Source organism: Pelmatolapia mariae, linkage group LG10_11, assembly GCF_036321145.2.
Source record: "Pelmatolapia mariae isolate MD_Pm_ZW linkage group LG10_11, Pm_UMD_F_2, whole genome shotgun sequence".
In the NCBI taxonomy this organism is placed as follows: domain Eukaryota; kingdom Metazoa; phylum Chordata; class Actinopteri; order Cichliformes; family Cichlidae; genus Pelmatolapia; species Pelmatolapia mariae.
The window spans coordinates 23,665,091-23,687,879 of NC_086236.1; the positions used below are offsets into that span (position 1 = coordinate 23,665,091).

Below are 22,789 nucleotides of genomic sequence, written 5' to 3' on the forward strand. Positions count from 1 at the left end.
GAATGCAGACACAGATTAAAAAAAGATTAGTGTAAGCCATATATTTGTTTTGTTTTTTATGGCAGGTCAACCCTTTATGTGCCATACAAGTAGCTTCTTCTGTTTGATTTGGCAGATTTTTATTTTTTTTTTAAACATGGGACACCCTTCCTGACACAACACCAAAGGGATTTGTGTCTCCTGGGACTGAACGGGGGATCTTTCACTTGTTAGCCAAATGTATAAACCACTACACTATGGACTATCTACTGCTGTCAACAAATCTAGAACAATTTCCCTTGTGGGATCAAAAACATATCCATCTGGTACAGCTTTATATGATTCAAAGGTCAATACTGGGCCTTGGTTCCATCATTTTACGTTCATCTTTTGAAACAAACCCTTTAGCTCCCTTTCAGCTTACATTTGTCTGATTGGCTTCCATTGTTAACAGAAGATTTGTATGTTTGACCCTAATAGGAACACTTATGTCATACATATTAAATAGTTGGGGAAAAAATCTTCTGACACAAAGCATTCAAAGTAGCCTGAAGCCTGGATTAGATGTACAAACACTGACCTCGTTATTTGAAAAGTCATATTTAATGATCAATACCATCAACATGTGACAGGAGATAAGGAAAATATAAAAGGTCCACTTTAAAGCATAAAAAAAAGAAAGTCTACTTTATGACTTTACTTTAATATAGAAAAGTATTAGAAGAGTTAATCAATCAACAGGTCAAGGATTAAGGCACGTACCAGTGTTCACCAGTTAGCTTTTGGTATCAGCGTAACAGCCAAGCAGCTGAACAACTACACAGCTTCTCCATAAATCACATCAACATGATAACGTTTCCTGTGAAAATTAAAGTGCTAAACCAAAGTGACACCATGCTGGCCTGTTGTTTAAGTGCTTTGGAAGCTCAGTGCAAACTACTCTTGTAAAACATTCAATCTTCTGGATGAAATAAGTAATAAAACAAAAACTACGAATTTCTCCTCCTACAAAGACACAATTTTCTTGCTCAAGTCTGTCCAGGCTGCTTCACAGTCATCTGAATCGCATCATTTCTTCGACTGTTCAGTATGCTTTGTATTCTGAATGTGAGCTAAGAAGGGGAATGATAGAAAAATGTATATTAGTACAATAGTATGTACACACAGGTGAACTCACAGGTGTACAAATTACTTACTGTTTGTTGCTGTCCAAGAGCGTCTCGATAAAAAGCATGTAAATGTTCCTGCCTCTTCAGATCGTATTGTCTCCAGAGCTCAGCTTTGCTCTTTACCTCGGCCTCAGGCAACTGGGGGTACTGCTGCCGCTGTAACAGAATATTTTGAACTCAACTTACATAAGTTTGCATTGTGAGTCGTCTGAATTCTGTTATTTGCCACTGCCTTGTGAAAACGCTGGTTTTAAGTTGATCCAGGATTGGCTGATCTTGTTAATGCAAATCCTATTTATTCAGTGACTCAAAGCCACAAGAGAATATGAAAAGCCAAGATAAAATTATTAACCAGAGGGCATAATCCACCATCAGAAACACTGTGGAGCTGGAGGACAAAGAGAAGTGTTTACTGACATTATTGACGCAAAACAGTGCCAAAAACTGACCGACATTCATAAAAGGCCCAGCATGGCACTGAATGAATTCGATTTTTTAGAAGTACAGCTATGCAAAAGATTTTGCAAAAGATGTTTCAATTTTAAAGTGAATTAAATACTTTTTAAAACTAACATAAATCAACATTTAAAGAACTTTATTTTCCTTAAAAAATGCCCATCACCACAGGACTTGAGGGTCACTCACCATTAGAAACATGTATTCCTCAACAGTGTGAATCCTCATTTTCTGCAGTGCCATGAAGGTCACTGAAACAGTTGTTCTGCTTTTGTTAAGCAGTTCCTGTAGAAACATTTTTACTTAATATATGATAAAAAACACAAATGTTACTAAACAGTGAGGCTATAAAATGACATATTTATACCAATAGCTGCTCATTGGTCTTTAAATCCAAATCATCTTGGTGAGAGGTCTCTGGAACACTGGCTGGGTGTGACTGAGTAAAGACAGACAGTTTTACTCATATGCATATGATGTAAAAGGCTGGGATAATTAGTGCTTTACAGTGAGCAGTCCTGTACCTCGGCTTCATACTCATCCCAAGCAGCTTTCCGTTCTGCCTCACTGAGCTCCTCGTCTTGTTTATGGTCCAGCAGGGATTCGTGCTCATGGTAAGTCACTATGTGGTCTTTGCAGTCTTCTAACAGCTGTGCCAGAACCGTATCCTGAGAAACAAACGAGAAGTTATCTAGTGCTGCAAAATCTTAGTCAAACGCCTGCGTGGTGGTTTGACTAAGATTAAGACTGTAAGATTAAGACTGAAAATTAAGACTGTCGTTACCATTGGCAACACAGAAGCCGGTCTCTTGCTTTTCTTAGAGTTTGGATCGTTGAGCAGGTCTGGCTCGAATGTGTAAAGTTCAGTCAGCTCATGAAAGGTGAAGTGTCTCTCAATCTGCTGCTGATCTACTACTCGGAAGGACAGCGACTGCTTGGTCACCTGCCGATCGTAGATTTTCTCCTCCATGGTGCCCTGGAGATGACAACAATCGCAATAACTAAATAAAAGAGTTGCAGCTGCAAGAATAAGTCAATATGAATTTCAAAGCATTTCACATCGCTTTTCAGTTTACGTCTGATGTCATTTTAATTTGAAAAGGACTATTTAGTGACCAATCTTAAACATTTCATCTGTTGATGTAACATGTGCAGAACATACAACACTGGCACAGTAGAAAAGAAGCACATATGACTTTTAAACAGTGCCGTTTCTTCTAAACTACTAGAGAGGCCACAACTGACTTAAGGTCAAGACTTTGTGGAGCTCAATTTTCTAAATAAAAAAGCAAGCTTACCTGGGCCAAGAAGCGGTACACAAACACTTGTTTCAGCTGACCAAAGCGGTACACTCTGTAAATGCTCTGGATGTCATACGAGGGATTCCATGAGGCATCAAAGATGATCACCCTGTTAGCAGCCACCAGGTTGATGCCAAGTGAGCCGGCTTTTGTTGAGATGAGGAACAATCGGCCACTAAAATAAAGATTATTTAAATTCAATCAGAAGCTTCTGTTATATCAGTGTAGTCCATATAAAAGATGTGACAGAGAGAGACATTCTTTACCGGACATTTTCAGGATTGTTAAACTCATCTGCCCACTTCTTCCTCAGTGTGGCACTGGTGGAACCATCGAAGCGGTAATAATCAACATTTTTAACCCAGCTGCCCGCTGTTAAAATTTAAACACAAGGAGAAAAAAAAAAGCATAAAAATATAAACAGGCATTTCCTCTTCCTCATTCTTTTCCTCTCCCATTAATAGAATACTACCTTTGAATGCTGATGGGTCTCTGGCACGGTGAGAATCCGCAAGAAAATTCTCAATCAGGTCTAATGAGATCAGCGACTGACTGAACACAATCCTACAAACACATTTATGACATTAGACGCTGGCAAACCACTTGTTTAAATCTGCTTCATATCAGAAAACAAACATACACTTTATCCTCCAGTTCTTCAGCCATTCTCAGGATCTCAAACAAGAGCACCATCTTCCCTGAGTGCTCCAGGATTTTGCCATCTCTTTCAGAGAGAAGATCCTTGTACCAGCGCTCATCGGGACTCGGAGGCTTCAAGCTGATGGGTGCGTTCTCTACTGCTAAAGACATAAAATGGGACAAACTGTAGCACATTTCACAAGCTATACTGTTGGAGTATTAGTGGCATGTGGAGCTTTTATACCTTCCACTGCACGGACAACTTTGACATCATCAATAATCGCTGTGCTGTTGTGAGTGTTATTCCATTCTTGTCCTTCATTCTCTTTCATTCCTTCACACCAGCTAAAAATAAAGAAATAAACATAACCATTGTAGCATATGTATGCATGTTCCACATCTCTTCCTGGACGAGTCAACTAACCTTGATGAAACTTTGCATAAACATTGCCTAGGGTACTTTGACTACCAAAATCTATATGGCGTATACAAATATTCTATACAAACTCCACAATCACATATATTAGTGACACTTCTTTTGATATCGTTCTATACTATTCTATACTCTTGTTTCTTATACCAGAGTTTATACACTTCCTGTCTACACAGCATCCATTTTTCAATCTAGATTTATGCATCATGTTTCCTTGGATAGCCAGTTGGTCTACAATCTGTATTTGTTCCACCACTGCTTGAGAATACAGCTTAAAGGAAAGGTCTTTAGTATTCCCATAACCCATCAGAAATAGGGGTGCTTTAGGCTTTAATGAATAACAAATGAAGAGGTCTTACCCCTCAGCCTCAGTCATAGGGGTCTCTGCATTCTTGGGAAGATCTGCTGCTTTACCTTTACTCTTCTTTGAAAAGAAAAGGAAAACATGTTATTTCAGACTAATGAGTAATCAACATGCAGTTACGGAGATCTTTCTACCTTTTTTAATTTGCTCAGGTAGCTGAGCTGAAGGCACCACGGATGAGTCCAAATTCGGCCGAGGACCTGAAAGTCCTTGAACAGGTTTGCTCCAGGCCTCATCTTTTTGCTGTTATGTAAGGAGCTTACACCTGGGAAAAAGCACAACCATCTATAAACTCTTCAAGTAAAAAAAAAAAAGACACATCTATTTTAGGTTTATTTTAGTGCACCATACAGATCCGCACCTGTGAAATGGTCAAGGTAGTATCGGTATAGATTATACTGAAGTGGGGAAACCCTCACTGCCAGCACGTACTCATACTTCGGAGGCAGAAACTGTCGAAGCTCCGAGTAATCTCTTCTCTAAGGAAAAGACAAACACAGTATTGTGAGAGCTGGAATATAAATGCAATGAAGAGATGTTCTATTATTTTTACCTGTATGCATCCGCCCAGCACTGAATGCAGTACATGTGCTCGCTTCTTCATGATTCGGACATCTTTCGGGGTGGAGTCAGCGCACTGGCCGTTCTCTATGGGGTTGATGAAGCGGTTTCTGAATTCGCCCAGTGAGCCCAGAAGGTTCTTCTTGATGAAATTGACCATGCAGTGGTCTGGGAACAAAATATGTATTCTCAATAAGATTTCTAAACAAAATAACTAATAGATTAGGCTAAAAGCCTTTAAAAACTGAGCACATTGTGAAAAACAAATCAAAATTCAGAGTTTTTTGGATGCAAATTTGTCACGTCACATAAATAAACACTGAAAGTGTCACAATTTTGCAGAAGATTTGTCCTTAAAAACACACTATGGAAAAAAGGAGTCAATATCAAGCGATGATGAGCTGGTCCTGATGTTTCTAAACACGAAAAGGAAGAAACAGAGATTCTGGGTGTGTTCAGTATTCAAGAGGAGGCAGCAGCAGGGAGAATTTCATGGTTTGGTGTTACGACCGCTTTCAGGATGTCGGCGGAGTGGTCATTTGAGGAGGCAGAGAAATCATTTCAGACATCATGTCAATATATTCAGTACCGTGGTACGTTTTTGAGCAAGCACACTTGTTGCCAAATGTAGTGGCCTGATTGGTCAGAAAAAAGGGAAAACTCAAGCCTGATCTGAACTTTTGTAGTGCCAACACTATGTTATACTTTGACTTGAATCCACATAACAAAATGAAACAAATAAAATAAGTCAAAGCAGAAAATCAGTAGCTTGGCATCACCAGACAGATCTACAAAGGCAGGAAATTCTGGATGTTCTCATGTCTGTTGTTGATGTTCTCAAGCGAACAGAACTACAACCAGAACTTAAAAGGTGTGATATAGTACTGAGCAACAAAATAAATCAAACCAACCACAGCATTCAGGGATGTTAGCAGTGGGTCACACATGCTGCATAATGAAAGAAGTGGCAAACAGACACTTTGCAGCATAGCAAATTAAGAGCTCTCAAACTTGCTTTGTTTCCAGGTCAGAAGAAAAGGTTAAAAGCATCAAAACCAAACTACACAACTGGCTTCTAAACACAAATAAAGGAAACAAAATTTGATGACTACAATTACTGCAAATCCTGTTTAAATGGGGACACTTGAGAGAGTAACTCCACCATCATGCACTCATTTAAACTAATTATAAAGCACTACAATTCCCATGTTTCTCTGTAATCACTTTAGGACTTCATGTCCACAGTTATGATGACCTAGTGCTGCAGACTTACACTCAACGAGGTTGTTCTGCAGTGGCGTGCCAGTCAGCACCACTCTTCTTTGAGTTTTGATGGCATTCATAGCTTTGGAGATATTAGAGCCATCATTACGCAGGATGTGCCCCTCGTCACAAACCACAAAGTCGGGACCTGAAAGGAAAAACAACATCAGATTCCATGAGCAAAGGCACGACACCTAAAATAGAAAGTCTTTTAATAGTAGCATGCCATAATAAAGTCACTGGACCTGGATCCACAAGTGTGCGATAAAACTCCTCCTTCCACTCGTCGTTGTTGATTTTACAGTCTAATGACAGGATGCGGTACATGTCATACCCCATTATCATCACACCTCCGTCTCTCTGCCACCTCTGCAGAGCTCTGAGTCGACCTAAGGTATGTTTCATTGTAGCCAGTTCTGTCACCTGTGACCAATAAGGACATGTTGCTGACACCATATGAGGCAAACCAAAGATTTCTGGCCTTGTTTATATATATATATGTATATATATATATATATATAATTTTAACACTTTTAAATTCCTTTGGTTACCTTGACTTTATCTTCCCCCATGTTGTTTTGCCATTTCTTGAACTCACTGACCCAGTTGAGGATGGTATTAAGCGGACACACAACCAAAGCAGTTCTAAATTTCAGTTCTGTTGACAGCAACACTGTGTGGAGGAACGTTACCACCTGTCAAATGAGACAACTATGAATATGACACATCCAGAAGTACTGTCCCCTTCTAATGGATAAGTTCATTTAAAACAGACTGAGATTAAATGAAAAACTTTCCTGTAGTATGACATAAAGCCCACAGTGTGTCAACAGTACACAATTCATAAGTCAGCATCCATGATGGTATAGGGGTGTAAAAGTGAACATAGAATGCATAAGTCACCATAATGCTGAGCAAGACATACAGGTTTTAGAGCAACATTTACTGGCATCCACTTGAAATCTTTTTCAGGGAAGTTCTTACTTATTTCAGTAAGATGACATCAAACCACATTCTACATCTATTACAAGATCATGACTGCAAGCAAAAAAGAGTCAGGCTGCTAAACTAGCCTGAAACAGTCCAGGCCTGTCACCCAATGACCCAGCAGAACTGCTCAGAAAAATAGGAAACAGCAATTTGGTAAAAGAAAAGAAAAACATCTCAATGTCTCAAGGCATAAAATGAGCAGATATTTTTATATTTTCAATAAAACAAATACTCAATTTCAGCATTTGATATGTTCAGTAAATAAACATAAATAAATGTTCAAATACATAAATGAAAATGACTGCAATCTACTTTTCATGACGTTTCACACAGTATCACAACTTTCTGAAAAGAACGGGCTGTATCAAAAATGTTAGCACGGACAGAAAATAATCTTTGGTTCAGGGAGTGCGATTCGTGTGATTCGTGATTCTGTGCAACTAGCATATCAAGGGTGGAAGTGTGTGTGCCTTTACCTGCAGAGTCTTTCCGAGGCCCATGCAGTGTGCCAGTACACAGCCTGATCCAGGAGAGGAGTTGGCCTTCTTCACAGACTCACAACAACTATCCCAAATAAACTGGACACCTTGGGGAATAACATTGTGATTAGATTTTTGGGGTGTTTTTAAATAAATTTTAAAAAGCTAAATACAATTAGCTCATACTAGACACAAGTTTTAGGAGAGACGTGGATTTCAAACACAAAGTCTTAATAAACACAAAATGAAAAATGTATAATTAATCTAACTGCACTAAGCATCAACATGATTGCAAAGCAAAACACAAAAGACAGAAACTAACCGTCCACCTGGTGAGGCTTCAATATTGTGACCAGGTTCCTGTGCACCTGAACGAGAGGCTTCTTGGTCTCCTCATCCTGATCCAGGATCAGCTTGGTTGTGACGGGACATGCCACTTGAGACAGCTCATCCTCTATGACAATGATCTGCAACACAAACAAATATGTCCTAAAAAGTTTCACTGCCGCTAGCAAAACGTTGCATGTGCTGTGCTCAGTGTCCTTGATCTACAGGTACAAGGCATCTTATCAGTATTTCCTGCTCTAAACACTGATTTCTATTGCTATGGTGAAGTTTAGTGCAGTACCTCTCTCCTGTCTTCCATCTGTTGATCTCTATTTGCCAAACGTTTGCATCTCTCCTCCTCCTCTCTCAGGGCTTCCTGGGTCTCAGCACGAAGGTTTTCATCTTCAATAATTCTGCGAATCTTTTTGCGTCCTTTCGGGGTGACTTTATTTTCGCTGGCCTCCTCAGGTGCATCCTCTTTATCGGTCTGTCCAGAGAACAATCCAACAGTCAGTATGTCAATCAGGCACGAGAGTTGTCTGTTTTTTGTTTTTTTTAGACAAGGTTTATGGTATCACACATAAACAGGCCGAGATAAGAAGAATAAACACATAAATTCATAAAGAGATAAAAGAGATAGAGGATAATTCGATACCTTTTCACTGCTGGAGTCTGACAACAAAATGTAAGCCACTTGCGTTTTCTTTTCGTAACCATGAAGCTCATCCTTCACCTTTGTGTTTGCTCTGGAGTTAAAAATAAGAAAGTATGTTTTCAAAAAAAATAAATAAATAAATAAATTGGCATTCTGTGCCGATCAGGTTATCCAGTAAATCTAAAACTACTAAGCTGCTTGCTCAAATCTAACCTTTGCGTTCTTCTCTATATTATTTTTAGGTCTTTACAATTTGTGCATTGGCACGGTATAAATTTAACTGACTTGAATGCTGATTCTTATCAGTGGAGGTTGAAATAAACATACTTTTTGAGCCTGTCTTCACCAGCCTCATCACCCGACTCGCTCAGCTCCTCGCTCATCCCAGCATCTTCATCCAGCTCATCGCTGTCGGCCTCACTTTCACTGTCGGCTTCACAGAAATCAAAGTCAGACGAGATACTCATCTCCTGTTCCATCTGATCACTGTCTAAGTTATTCTTACAGCTCTGATTTTTTTTCCTGGCTCCTCTTTTGCGCTCCCGTTTTCCCTCTTCGCCCTTTGGTGCATCCTTGTTACTTGATGTTCCCTCGTCTAAGGTAAGTTTGTGACGGAGGAGGTGGTGCCTGGAGATGAGCCCATCAGAGTAGCAGTCAGATGAATCTTCGGTAAAGTCTTCCCCTGTATCAGAGACATATTCTATCATTATTATTATTTATGCCCTTTAACCACCCCAAGTGATATAACAGCCCTCTGCCACTGGGATAGCTTCGCAATTTTGTATTAATCTCATAACTGAGATATTGGTTAAATAAAATCTGGAAAATCTATTTATAAGGAAATGCACAAGATTAAAACTTGTAATACTAAGAAAAAAAACTTACCATCTTCATCTGTTCCACTACCGTCATTGCCTCGTTTGATCTTCTTGTCACTCAGTGAATCAGATTCATCCTCCTGTGTTTCTTCATCTGAAGAGATATCATCACCCGAGGAGTAGTTGGATTTAATTTGGGCCAATAGCAATTTCTTAGCGATTCTTTCAAAAGTAGAAGAGAAGGAAAAGGCACCTGAAGTTCATTTCATGATCAGTTTCATTGTCTTCAGCTGGATATTGTTACACTTATTGTTACACATTACAACAAAATATGGTAATATTTGGGCTATATTACACAGAAATGATCATTTAAGTGCTCAGCTGCCAATATTCCACAAGCTGGTGGCATAAAAAAAAAAAAAAATCAGCTATATATGGTGAGCCGCTTCTAGTGGATCCGCATTATGTCTTTAAGTGATGAGCCCAGTTTGAAGCTCTTGTAGTTGCTTCACAGACCAATTAAAGAGAACTGCCACAACACTGAAAGACATATTCAAACCATTAGTATAGAAAGCAAAAGAAAAACGAGACAGAGGCATTTTTAAGAGTAAGAATTTATTACGACAAACAAGGATTCTTCACACATAAAAACAAGGACATTCTCCTCTCGATAGTTTGTTCGCCCTTGGGAAATCGCGAGTAACACTTTTCTTTCTTTTTTTCCCTCTTTTTTTTCTTGCTCGAGTCTGACAGACATATGTTTGCAAAAATGACATTACGTTCATGTATTCCACTCATCCTTTAAACTGTGACAGCTCTGATTTGAAGACCTACAATCTTTCGAGGCGACCAAAAGGCAATATAATCATGATTCTACCAATTTTCTTGAAAAGGGGGACAAATTACACGTGAGACACAAAAACAGAAAATTACTATACATAAAGATTTACTTAGAATGAAACATTAACTTTTTTTTTTCCTACCCCAGGGGGTATCACATTTCAAAAATGGCTGAAGTATATTCAAACTGCAGTAAAATTCACATTAAAAAATACTGGTTTGAAAAAAAAAAAACATGTAAAAAGTTCATTGTTTTAATACCATGTGGTGTTTTGAAGAATATATACAATAAATAACCCTTTTAAACTCCATTTACGTGGACCCAACACTGCATGAGTCGTATCTGGCTCGGGTTTGTCTACTGCATCCTAATTCAGCCATTTCTCCCACAGGGTTGACCCTGTTTTCAAGTAGGCTATAATCCAGGTCAGTGGACATCGGATAACCGCCACTTTCACTGACACCAAATCCAACGTCCGGTGAGAACTTATTGTTAAAGTACACACAGTACAGAAATGTTAGACGACAGCAGCAGAAACAGATGAGAGTCTTGAATCTCATTTGATATGTTTCATGTTAGAAGAAAGAAGCAGCAGAAAGCGCAAAGACACTGAAATGAAAATGAACACAGCCACATGCTACGTTTTAGCCCAGTAACTACAAACAATGTAAACTTTACATTTCTGCTGACCATTTTCCCCAAGATAAAGTTGCACTACAACTACACACAGACGTCATGTGATGCTATTCATGTTGATAGGAGGCTACAATATCCCAGATTTAAGTGACTGTCGCCTAACAGCACTGCATTCACTGCTGTGCTGTCAGAAAATCCGCCCTGAAAAAAACATGAGAAAACAAACAAGTCACATCAATAAAGACATAGTGTAAACTTGGTTGCTTGTTTTTTGTTTTTTGCTAACAACTGTTTCACAGCCCACTCTCATTTCAGATAAGGTAGAAATGATCACCAATTGTAATCACTGTTCTGAAATAAATGTTTTCATCTGCTTTATGTGAGTAAAAGCACAAGCTGGGTCACCTGTTAAGCAGGATTTAACTGGCTGCAAGTTTCAGTGATTACGTTTAATGGTCAGCAGTAATGTATAGTCTGTGTATAGAAAGTGGGCCAAAACATTAGAAAAAGCATAGGTGTGTCTCTAAAGAACACTGCATAGCACGTACATCACGTTGGAGAAGAGTAGGCCAAATGAAGAAATTTAGATGCGAGGTGTTAAATTAGAGGGGAAAAAAAGGAGATTAGGATTCATCTCTGATTGCACTTTACGGTAAATCTTAGCTACTTCAATGGTATTGTACAAATGCTGTGCTATTACTCTGGGCTTAGCCTCCAAGAGCAGTAATCAAATTTCACTCACTTCCATTGGAAGGGGTTGGTATCAGAAAGCTCGACAGAAAGATATTAACAGGAGGTAAAGAGGTGGAAAATGAGTGCGAGACGTAAGATAATCTCAGTCAGAAAACCAAAATAATACTGAAAGTATTCAACTTCTTCAAACTCAGCTTCTACTCCCTACCAAACCGCATGCATATATGTAATAGTTTTCAGAGCTCAAGTGAACTGACTGGATTTCTAGCTTTTATTTGAGACTCCTGACAAACTGAAGCAAGTAATACCTGCATGTCCACACGCTTTGACTTAAGTCATTGGAATGAGCACTCAGGAAAGCAAGTGAGTGTCAGGCTGACACAAAGCCTGCTCCAAAGTGCATTAGCTGTGACTGTGGGTGTCAGCGGTGCAGCAGGATTTCAACTTGTTTCCAGAGATGAAGTAAAAACTTGCTCAAAGACTCCAATTGTTGGGAGTCTACAGAGGTATTTTATCAAATTAGATTGTACTAGATTACACTCAGCCATCACGATGTACAAACACCAGAGCCTTGAAGGTGCATCAAACAAACACTTAACTATCAAACATGTTAATTTAAAAAAAAAAAAAAAAAAAAACACACGTTACTTCTACTGCAGCTGGTGGTTAACTTACCACAACTTGCATAAAACCCAATAGCTGGTTTGGAAGGGTGGGTGCATATCCTCAGCTCATGATATTGTTTTGAGGTGAGGGCTGTGGGAGACTTTGAGAACTGTTTTGAGAGCTGCTAAACTAACAAAAGTTTGCATTTTTTGTTTGTTGGACTGTGAGAGGAGCCATGTAACAAATCGTGAGACTTACAGACACTCACAATACCATAAAGGTAATTACACTTTGGCACTTCTTTCAAAGTGCAGCAATAAAGTAAACACTTTTATAATGCAACAACTCTGTGGTGTCAAATAAAAACCCATTTGTGTGTGATGTTCAGGTCCTGTGCTGTAGAAAAATTACAAAAAGGGACTGCACGCATCAAACTTTTGGGCCTAAAATTATTCAAAAGCTGAATAAATTAAATCTGAACACATGTACAGAGCCAGGTACATTGTCTCAGATCAGTTTATTCAAAAAAAACAATCTTTTTACCATCTAGCAATCTAGCCCACAATTGAATGCTCACACCAAAACTGTGACCATTAAAGCTAGGAGCAGGTATTCAAAAAAAAAAAAAAAAAAAAAAAAAAAAGGTGAAGCATAAAATTTTTAAACATGTTTTGCAACTCTGCAAGCATCGCTCCCCATTTGTAATATAAAACAGAAAAAGGTTTTGATTAAATTATATTGTTTTTAAAGTCATAATATGTGCAGATAATGTTGCTGGCAGGTTTCAAACTTTATCCTTCACCTGGAAAATAACAACACTCCATTTACTTCAGTTAACAGTGCCACTCCATGTTGTTTTTGTGTAGTTTGTAAAAACACAGAATGAACAGTACATCGAAGCTCACTTTAAACGTATACTCACAATGAAACCACACCTGTACTCGTGGTGCTCAGGTTAAGCTGTACGCCAAAACAAGCTTCACTGTTCAAACGTATACTTTGACCTCCTTCATTCAAGTGGGTTTCTTAACATCAGCCAAGTGTCCCAGGGAGAATACGCAGGTATGATATAAGAAATAATACTAAAATGTTCTTGCATTTCTAAATGTAAAAAATAAAACAAAGACGAGCAGATTACGTTGCTTATCAATAACAAAGCCCACGTCACGATTTTATCTCTAGAATGTGTATTTGATCGCTGGGGCCCTACTGCAGCTACGTTTGGGTCGTGTTTGAATTGGCTGTAACTGAGTCCTAATGACATGGGTGTTGCTAGACTTTGCGCAGACGTCAGGATTTGAAGTTGCAGCCTTTCTTCTACACCTAACTTGCTTTGCAAACTCTACATCCGGGCTTTTTGAACCGTACCTATTTTCTGGATCATCGTCATCTTCTGCTGCCCACGAGGGCCCAGACTGCTCCTCATCTCCTATAAGAACAAACATCAGAAACATGAATTTCAAAATGAAATTAAGCTGCTACATTTTGAAAACATATATATTGCCAGAAAAAGTGTTTAATGAATGCTGGATTGTGTGGACATTGAAAGAAAATATTCATATTTATTTCTGTCACAGTTCTTCCTTCATGATTCATGACTAACCACTAATGACACAAAGTACTGAGTACTGTTAAAACTTCTTGAGCCATCACTTATTTCTTTATATTTTGCTATGAAAATGGAAAATAGGTTAAACAATTTACTGAAACATGTAAACATACATGGTGACACAATATAAAATGAAAAACAAATGACCACTTTTATTCTTCAACACCATCTTCAGGAATAGTTCTGCAGGCTTCTTAAAGGACATTCAAACAAATCTTTGGATGTTGGCTGCCTTTTGTTCTTTTCTCTATCAATATAATCTCACACTGCTTCAACAATTTTGAAACCCTCTCTCTGGGGCGGCCAATCAATGACTGACAGTGTTCCACTGTGTGTTTTTCTATCCAGATATGCTTTTATTGCATTGGCAACACCACTGTCTAAAATGCAGTTTCACACCATTAAGAGCTTCCACCATGTTTTTAAGAGGGCCATTTCTCATAGTTTCCCTTCCTTCTTGACAGTCACTGGTCCTTTTTCAGGTCTTTACTAGATTTTTTTTTCATGCTTCCTAATCTCTTGACCCAGATACTGTTCATCTGCTGTAGATGGTTTCTTTTAGGCCAGCCACTTCTTGTTCTGTCCTTACACTTGCCTTGTTTCCTCAAATTTTCTACTGACATGCTGCATGCCATGTTGAGATACATTGTTTTTGCTCTATAGCTCTTTGGGCATCACTTTGTTGGTGCGAAAATACTATTTTATGCCTGCCAAACTGTGTTAACTTTGGCATTTTTTGTGAAAAAGAAATGGGAACAAGCTGCTACTAACAAAGTGCCTAAAGATACTATTTAAAATTGGTTCTTTGCTAAGCTCTCTGTTATGTGACTGGTTAGTTGACTTTTTTAAGCTTAAATGATTCATAGATCAGTGGTAAGCAGCTCTGGTCAGGTACAAGGACTGGGCTAAAAATGAAAAAGTGAAAAGGCAGCCAATGACCTTCAACAAGCCTGAAGAATTATTGCAGTCTTACTTGTTGGTAGTAAAATATGAAGAATTAGGGGGTGGCTCAAGACTTTTGCACAATGGATCTAGACACCTGTAAAACTCACCTGATGATTGGTGGAATGCAGCTGCTCCTAATAAGGCCACATCTTCTGTGATTGGCTTCATCTTCTGATCACTTCCATCGCTCCCAGAGTCATCGTCATGTTCTTCTTCACTTGATGAGGTCGATGAATCGATTGCTTCCTGACGAGATTTAGTCTTAGCGTCCTCACCTTGTATCCTACTCCGCTTTCTAGCCACACCCTCCTCTCCTCTCTTGACAAGATGAGGCTTCCCTATTGACCTCAGCGTATTTAAGTGTTTTATTTTCTTTTGCGAGTCTTGCTCGTCGCTAGAGGAGTCCGTACCACTTTCACCGTGAGCTTTGACTCTTCTGTTAGTTGAGTCGGCCTCAGGGGTGCGATCCAGTATCTTGCGTTTCCGCCTAATCTTCTCTGGTGAGATTGGAGTGTTCTTATTAAGCCAGAAGAGACATTTTTTCGCCACTTTATTTGGCGACGCTTTACCACCATCTTCATCACTCTGGGGTTCATCGGAACTTTGTGTCATCGCTGCTCGCTCAAGCAGAGCAGCAGGGACTTCATCTGAATCAGAGTCGTCTCTTGTCCTGCTCAGACTCTGCTCTTCAGTTTTTTTAGCAGGCACTGTGTTGGGGGCCTCTTCAGTGTCAGAGTCACTATCACTGTCTCCTACTGAGAGAGATGTTTTGGTTTTCACATCACTTGGTCGGCGCAAAGGGGTTGTCTTCACCCGAGGAGAACGTCTATTGCCCTGTTCTTCTTCTAGATACAGAGATGCACTGGAGTTGTCATTGCTAATCTTGCTACCACTTGTTTCTTCATCTTCTGATACATGTTTTTCCTTTGACTTCTTATCTTTCTTTCCCTCCTCGGTTTTGGGGGGCGCAGATGACGGCTCCTGCTCCATAGCTACAGGTGTAAGTTGTACTACTAGTTTTTTAGTCATGTCAACGCCGCTTTCAGTAGATTTCAGGCCAATCTTTTGTGCTCTCTGTCTGGCTTTATGTGAACCCGAAACCATCTCCTTGCCAGGACAGTCTTGTAGACTCCCATCTGCAAAGCCCTTGGAGTCAGAGTCGTGATCTTCTAAATGTTCAGCTGCCAATTTCTGCAAGTCACTCAAGCACCTGTCATCAGGCATATCTATCTCCATTTCTGCTTCTGTTACGAGTCCATCAAAGTGGTCACTAAGCAGTTTTTCCCAACTGCTCGATACATCCAAATCACTGAATTCTTCCTTAAGGCTATCCTCCAGTGCTGCTAGGGATTTTCTCAAGCCTTTAACTACTTCCAAAAATGAGTTCAGGTACCTGGTGCGAACACCAGGTGTTGGTTTGTTTTGTGTCACACTATGAATGAAATTGACAAAAGTTTGGTTTAAGGTATTTGTTGAGTCCACTAAATGTTTGGCCTTTTTGGTAATGTCCTTGGAAACCTGCAGCATGCTGTAGTTGAACATCACATTTCCATCCATACCAGTGTGATCCCATTTATCCAGAGAAATGTTTTGAGGTGAGTGTGGTAAAATGTTGAAAATCTCAGACTTCCCCGGATCGACTCGATTCCTCTTGCGCTGCTGTTGCCACAAACGTTCCATGTTCTCAAGGACACTGTCACAAGCCATGACCAGGTCAAAAAGAGGTTCTGGGCTACACACATAGCAGTACCATTTGCTCTCCAAGATGCCCGACAATTCCTTCCTTCCCAAATTTCTTAAAATGCACTTCTTACAGAAAGCATTGCTACAGAAATCGCAGCAAATCAAGTTGCCTCCTTCAGCACACCACCTGCACGAGGGGAAAAGAGAGATGATAAATGTGGTTGACAAAAGTGAGTTAATGGAAATGTTAATATTTCAGTTAAATGACTGAATGCTACTAAATCGTGCCTGCACTGCTCATCCATCCCGTCACAATCCTTGCTGATGTCATCACTTGAGTAATAGTTGTAGCAAGACTGGCAAAACAAAACATTTAATTAGAAACAGCTCTGAGCAATGTATTATAAACACTAACAAGGTGAAAAATATAATTCTGTTGATGATATCAATATACTTGAGGTCAGGTTTTTTAATGCATCTTTTTTTTTTCAGTTTTGCTATTGTGTTCAATCAGGCATCAAACCCAGACCCAGTGCTGACAAATCAGTCTGGCTCAATATGGTGCATGACAGTAGTTTTATTTTTGTTTTACTGGTATTCATGACAAGAAGCCACCCACACAAAGCCAACAGAATAAACACACATCACCAAGACAAATTATGAGCTGCACCACAAATAAGGACCGAGGTTTAAAAGAATTAAAAACACCTGATATGCCTGATGATGTTCATGATTAACAAAAAACCCAAAGAATATAAATGTAGTATTTAACAGCACAAAGGTATGTATTCTTTTCTGTGCTTTGGACTTACTGACTATATTGTTCTGATAACGTTCAAAAAGTGGGTGAAATAAAAAATTCTAGTATATCAATAAGCAGACTCACCTTGCATATAAGGACTTTCAGAACTGGATGGCGATACAAGGAATCCCTCCGGAAGTGGTTAACTTGTCGGCCACACGCAGTGCAACTCACAATTCCAATGTGTTCAACTCCTGGGAAACAAAAGCTCCATTATTAGCAATTACATGGTTATAAAGAATGGGTTGCAGGACAGCTTCTCTTGTTGCATCTTTACGTACACCCAGTACATTTTCCTGGTAAAATCTAAAAGAGCGAGATCCCTTATCCGGATATAAAACCTTGTGATAGGCAGTGGGGATTAAAAGTGAGGCACTGCAATCTCCAAAGTGGAGTGTCAGAGGGCTCTCTTCCAAAATAATGACTATTTAGATACCAAGTGAAGTGATATTTTTTTCATATTACTTTAAATACTTGAGCATTTCTGCCTAAACCATTAATAGAAAAGTAGTCTGACACGTGGCTTCTCTTTTTGATGTGTTGCAGATTTGATTCTTTATACTGAAATTCCTGCCTAAACATTAGCTAGTGAGCAATTTCATAGGAGTAGTAACTGACCTCCACGTCTTCTTGAAAACTCTTTCCGCATTACGCTTGATTTCCGGCTGCGAAACTCCGGGCCCCTGAAATCATCTCTGCCATTGTCGACTGCTTCAGGCCTGACCAGCACAGTGCCTGTGCAAACAAAAAGTAATCGTACAGTTCCATTATTATTAAATATGAAATTAGAAAGCCAAAGCCAGTTACATACTTGAAGATCCTGCATACCCTATAGGCACTTCAGCACATTTACAATGACTTAATTTTGTTAAATTCATCATAAAGTAAAAAAAAACAACAACACATAGATATAAACGTGAAGTCTATCAACGATATACTCTGAATGAAACACTAGCCCACTTTCTAGGAAAATGTTATGATGGTGTATAAATAATTATGTTTAGTGTCAAAGTAGCAGTGTGTGTGCAGTCAACAACCTTACGACCTACCTTTAGGCAATCTAGTGATATCAAGGTGACCATTTGCATTAACTGGTCCAAGAACCAAGTCCTCACTTGCATTTGAGTCCCCGGATTCATCCAATCCAGAGTGCTTCATGACAACTGAGGGTTTTCTGTAACATCAGTTAAAGAGAAATGAGCTATATTTAACAAAGTTTAAAAACCTACATGGACAGCAAAAAGGGAAATGATGCACACCACAAATTTTGTGGTTGAAATACTTTTAAACAAACAATAAACTCACCGCCTCGAGTACTTGCCATCAGCACCAGCCTGCAAAACGAGACGGTTTGATTATTTAGGCTGATGGTCATCATCGTTTACTTTGTGTTGAAAAGTATCCCAAAGGGAAATGCATTAAAACATTTTTCTGAGTCTGTGAGTCATTTGAATAGAGCATAAGGACATGACATAATTTTCATAATAGTGAGCAAATATTTTTTTACAGATACCTCCAACCTCCATACAGTTAGGCTACTGCTCAGATAACAGAAATAACTGAGTATTTGAGAGAAATTGTGACACAAATTGTTAAGACTATCGCTATTCCTAATAAAACAGCAACAAAAACATGCAAGTGGATGAACCGGCTCTATGATTCTTTGATACAGACAATGTGTGTGAGGTGTACAAAAACAGAGTTTAATCTACTTGACACACAAGAGGTCCAGGAATACATAACTGCACTAACAATACATGTCTCTTACATTTGCTACTAAAGGTGGCCAAAATACTCTGAGAGTCCCAATCCGGAAACACATCAGCTGTTGTCATTTCGCATCTGGGATCATTAACTAGTGTTTCACAAGTTCCACTGTAGCCAGTGGGTGTCAACGAAAGGCCAAGACTTCCTTTTCCGCGTGGAGATCAAAAGTCAAATCTCAAAATCTTAAAAGTCATCAGATCACAGCAATGTTCTCAAGTGCAATCCAACTAATGGATCCCCATTTGCCCTTCACACACACTACCAAAGCCTACTCAAACACTACTGGTCAACACTAATTGGACTACATGTAGACTACACATAGAAACCAAAAGTTTAACTAAGGACATCTGCATTTCGAATGAACATTTTATACGCTTTAGTTATCCGCTTGACAAATATTTGTTATTTGTCTCTCTAGATTAGGTTGTAGATCGAGTCTGTGTTAATACATTTTGGAGAGGGGCTGTTGTTTTTACTAAATCCAGATAAAACCGTTAATGGCACCATTAGTGCCACCAGTGTACGCAACATGACGAAACACTACAAACACACATACTACACTGACATGTGTTTATTATGCATGTTCACTTACCTCTGTCAAAGTAGAACAGCACCTGTTTGTCAAACCTGTGAGCAAAAGATCAGTAAAAAATTAATTGGTAACACATGTAAACCTGTTTCCATTAGTCATGGTTAGAGTGATTAAAAGACGAACCATCAGCATCCTCAACTTTTGATGTGCCACTGCTGTCCTCAGTGGAATTAGCCAAGTATTCATGAAGTTTGTTGACCAATACATTTAGCTTGCTGGTAGAGTTGCTACAGACAGGAGGAAAAAAAAAAGCAGGACAGTGTTTATTTGATTAAACAAAACAATTCAGATTATACAATGCTGTGGAAAAGTATTTGTCAACTTCTTGCTTTCTTAGCTTAGACAAAGATAACCAGAGTAAATACTAAATGCAGTTATTTAAATGATGATTTCATTTATTGAGGGGAAAAAAAGCTATCTGAACCTACTTTCACCTACATGAAAAAAAAACTGCCCTTTAAACCTAGTAACTGCCTTTGCCACTGTTGGCATCAAAAAATGAAATAAAGCATTTGTGATAACTGGTAAATAGTTTTCCACATCGCTTTGGAGGAAATTTGGCTCAGGTTTCTTTGCAGAGTTGCTTTAATTCCGTGACATTGGCGGGTTTTTGAGCATGAACGACCGGTTTAAGGTGATGCCTGTCTCAATCAAATTAACTAGGCCACTCCAAAACCTTCATTTTGGTCTTCTTGAACCATTCACTGGAGGACGTCACAAAACATCAGAAGTGCCTTTGTAACAACTTTTTCCACACGGGCCAGGTAGCTTTGTTCGCTTAATAACTGAAATCATTTAAAAACTGCATTTCGTATTATCGGATTATCCCCACAAATATTAGAATTTGTGGAGATAATCGGGCTAAACTGTATAGAGGTACTTACTTCCGTTTTAGATAATCATAACCTATGTTGTGTCCAAAACTTTACCAGCTTTACATACAGTATCTTAATTGCTGCTTGCTTGCGTGTTGGTGAGAAAGTCTTAGATGTATTTTTATTTAGCAACTTGGTGTTTACAATTATTTAAAGTTTAAACTAAAAAGTTTATACTCACCTGATCAACATTAGAATTAGAAATAACTCCCTTTCCTGATCGATGTAAATACCTTTCACATGAGCCAAAGGCCCAACCTAAAATCTACAAGTAGAGCTAACTAGGTTAACATGGTATGAAGACTACTTTCTGATTCCCCCTTATTTACAAGTGGTCACCACAGCTTGTTTGGATTAGACAGACTTTTAAGCAACCACAAAGAGATCAGATTCTCCTCTCGGGAGTGTACTGTAAATCACTGAACTCCTTTGAGTTCAAATTATGAGCCAGCTTATGTATTTTACGTTCAGCTCCTCCAAAGTTAGCTGAGAAAAGGCTTCTAGTACTGTTTACGAAAAGCCACGTTTTTCGTTTTATATAGTCTAATGTGCTGTCCTACCTCCATTACTATTATGGCACTACTAAACTAAACTAAACTTGAACTGGCCCAGGTATTATTACCTATACGGTCATTCTGGTTTGAATAACAGTTAGCTAACTCTGTTAGCAAGTGGCTAAGCTAGCTCGCCGTTATATTTGCTAGCAACACTAAACAAGCGCACTCTAAACCGCCGGTTTTACCTCAGCGTCACTGCAGACATGTTGCGAAGCAGCTGAACAACCGAAGTCGTTCAAGTTTTTACACTTTCATAGCACCAAAATAATGTGGCAAAAATGTGGCGCTCAATCTATGGTCCACATCACATCCCACACACCCGCTATTGATAAAAAATTGACAACAACTGAACCGCAATCCATAGCCCGTCTACGGATGTATTTCGCCTCTTTTTTCCCCTCTTTTTTAATGCGTACGAGTGAGCTATCGCTCATTATCGCCATCTGCTGACACGGCGTGTGCATACTCAGTTGTATTGTTTTCTACGGTTATTGGTTGTATTGCATGGTTTCTCCCTTTGGGATCAGGTTCCAGCCTCCCTTCCCTCCAAAACCACCTCAGGGAACCTGAATTGGATGAGCGTAAGAAAATGGATGAATGGATGGAAGGATTTAAGTGAATTTGAGTGAGTAATGCTCATTTTCAGCCATTTTTAAATTACTCTCCAGCTCATGTTTTTCAGTTTTCTAACAAAAAGTTATTAAATCTTCCCATAGGGAGTAGTTTGTCTGTCTCTCTGTCTGTCTGTGGCTGCCCCCCCAACACACACACAAATGCCAAAGAATGTATTTTAGCTTTAAGTTAGAACAATTGTATGTTTTAATTTTACTTTCCTGAAAATAGTTCAATAGTTCCTGCAATTTCTGTTAGTCATTTGTTGGACAACTTTATAATAGACATCAAAGCCAGATCATATATATGATAATATGTTAATAAGGGACAACAACAGCACTAGCCCTGAAGGTCATTTTTCTGTACTCCACACTTTATGAAAGGAGTAACTTAATTTATGACTTTGCTGAAAGTTGCTGAAAGCATGCCTTATATTTTTTAACACAGCTGTAAATGTCTTTTAAAAAACATCATGATGGGATTCCAGAGCTGTAAACTTTGTGTGAGCCTTCTGGTTTTTATGTACTTGTTTGCTTCAACAACTGGTCTTTCTTGTTATTTAACACATAAGTTGCATAACATTTACATGTTATCTTCCCTGTTAGTATTCTGAGTAGTCTATGTAGTCTGTAAAATACCAGTAAAATGCCTAGTGCCCACACAATCCCATTTTATAACACTGTCTGTCCCACATACTTTTCAAGTTACAGATCACTTCTGCTTCTGATCCACTCACATCATTCCCTTCCACCTCAAGACAACAGGTAAAATAAAGCGTGGAAGATATTTAAATTTCATGTTACTTGTTATTTTTCTGAAAAAAATCAGGCATTGTTAAATCTGTTTTCACTGTTATCTTAATGACAGAGGACAGCTGACATAGGTGCTACAGTAACAACCAGTGTTTAACTCTTTCCACCATAAAGATTACATTTGACAACCTCCAAATGATGAGTTTTGATACCTCAGTATTTATCAATAAAGGTTTGGTTTAAAGGCCATCAGAACAGGTTCTAGGCTTTTTTGAAGGTTATCCCTTGTAATCTATGTAGGAAGAGAATGAGATCACTAACTTCTGATCCTCAATTCAGAAAAGAGAAATGAGGTTTACCCCTAGGTCCAAGGGGAAAAGAGTTA

The 22,789-nt window shown here is 38.9% G+C and overlaps 1 protein-coding gene across 2 annotated transcripts; it reads right to left on the reverse strand.

Moving 5' to 3' along the window:
• Window positions 1-78: 78 nt before the first annotated feature.
• LOC134635849 (transcriptional regulator ATRX-like) lies at window positions 79-21,430 on the reverse strand. 2 transcript variants are annotated; one of them, XM_063485441.1, is made up of 35 exons: window positions 21,226-21,430; window positions 19,732-19,835; window positions 19,609-19,643; window positions 18,555-18,583; window positions 18,299-18,423; window positions 17,868-17,984; window positions 17,334-17,443; window positions 16,736-16,803; window positions 14,872-16,634; window positions 13,579-13,639; window positions 9,502-9,656; window positions 9,122-9,298; window positions 8,944-9,049; window positions 8,617-8,707; window positions 8,263-8,448; window positions 7,957-8,101; window positions 7,632-7,741; window positions 6,717-6,860; window positions 6,411-6,588; window positions 6,176-6,313; window positions 4,895-5,070; window positions 4,703-4,820; window positions 4,476-4,606; window positions 4,337-4,401; window positions 3,789-3,889; window positions 3,546-3,702; window positions 3,378-3,469; window positions 3,172-3,277; window positions 2,903-3,080; window positions 2,389-2,580; window positions 2,129-2,272; window positions 1,972-2,043; window positions 1,794-1,889; window positions 1,176-1,304; window positions 79-1,091 (listed from the first exon to the last, which is right to left on the reverse strand). In XM_063485441.1, the coding sequence occupies exons 1-35, from the start codon at window positions 21,243-21,245 to the stop codon at window positions 1,008-1,010; spliced, it is 5,703 nt and encodes a 1,900-aa protein (XP_063341511.1). In that variant the 5' UTR covers window positions 21,246-21,430; the 3' UTR covers window positions 79-1,007. The 2 variants fall into 2 exon arrangements, with proteins under 2 accessions (XP_063341511.1, XP_063341510.1); XM_063485440.1 differs by having other exon boundaries at window positions 3,546-3,705.
• Between the last annotated feature and the right edge of the window lie 1,359 nt (window positions 21,431-22,789).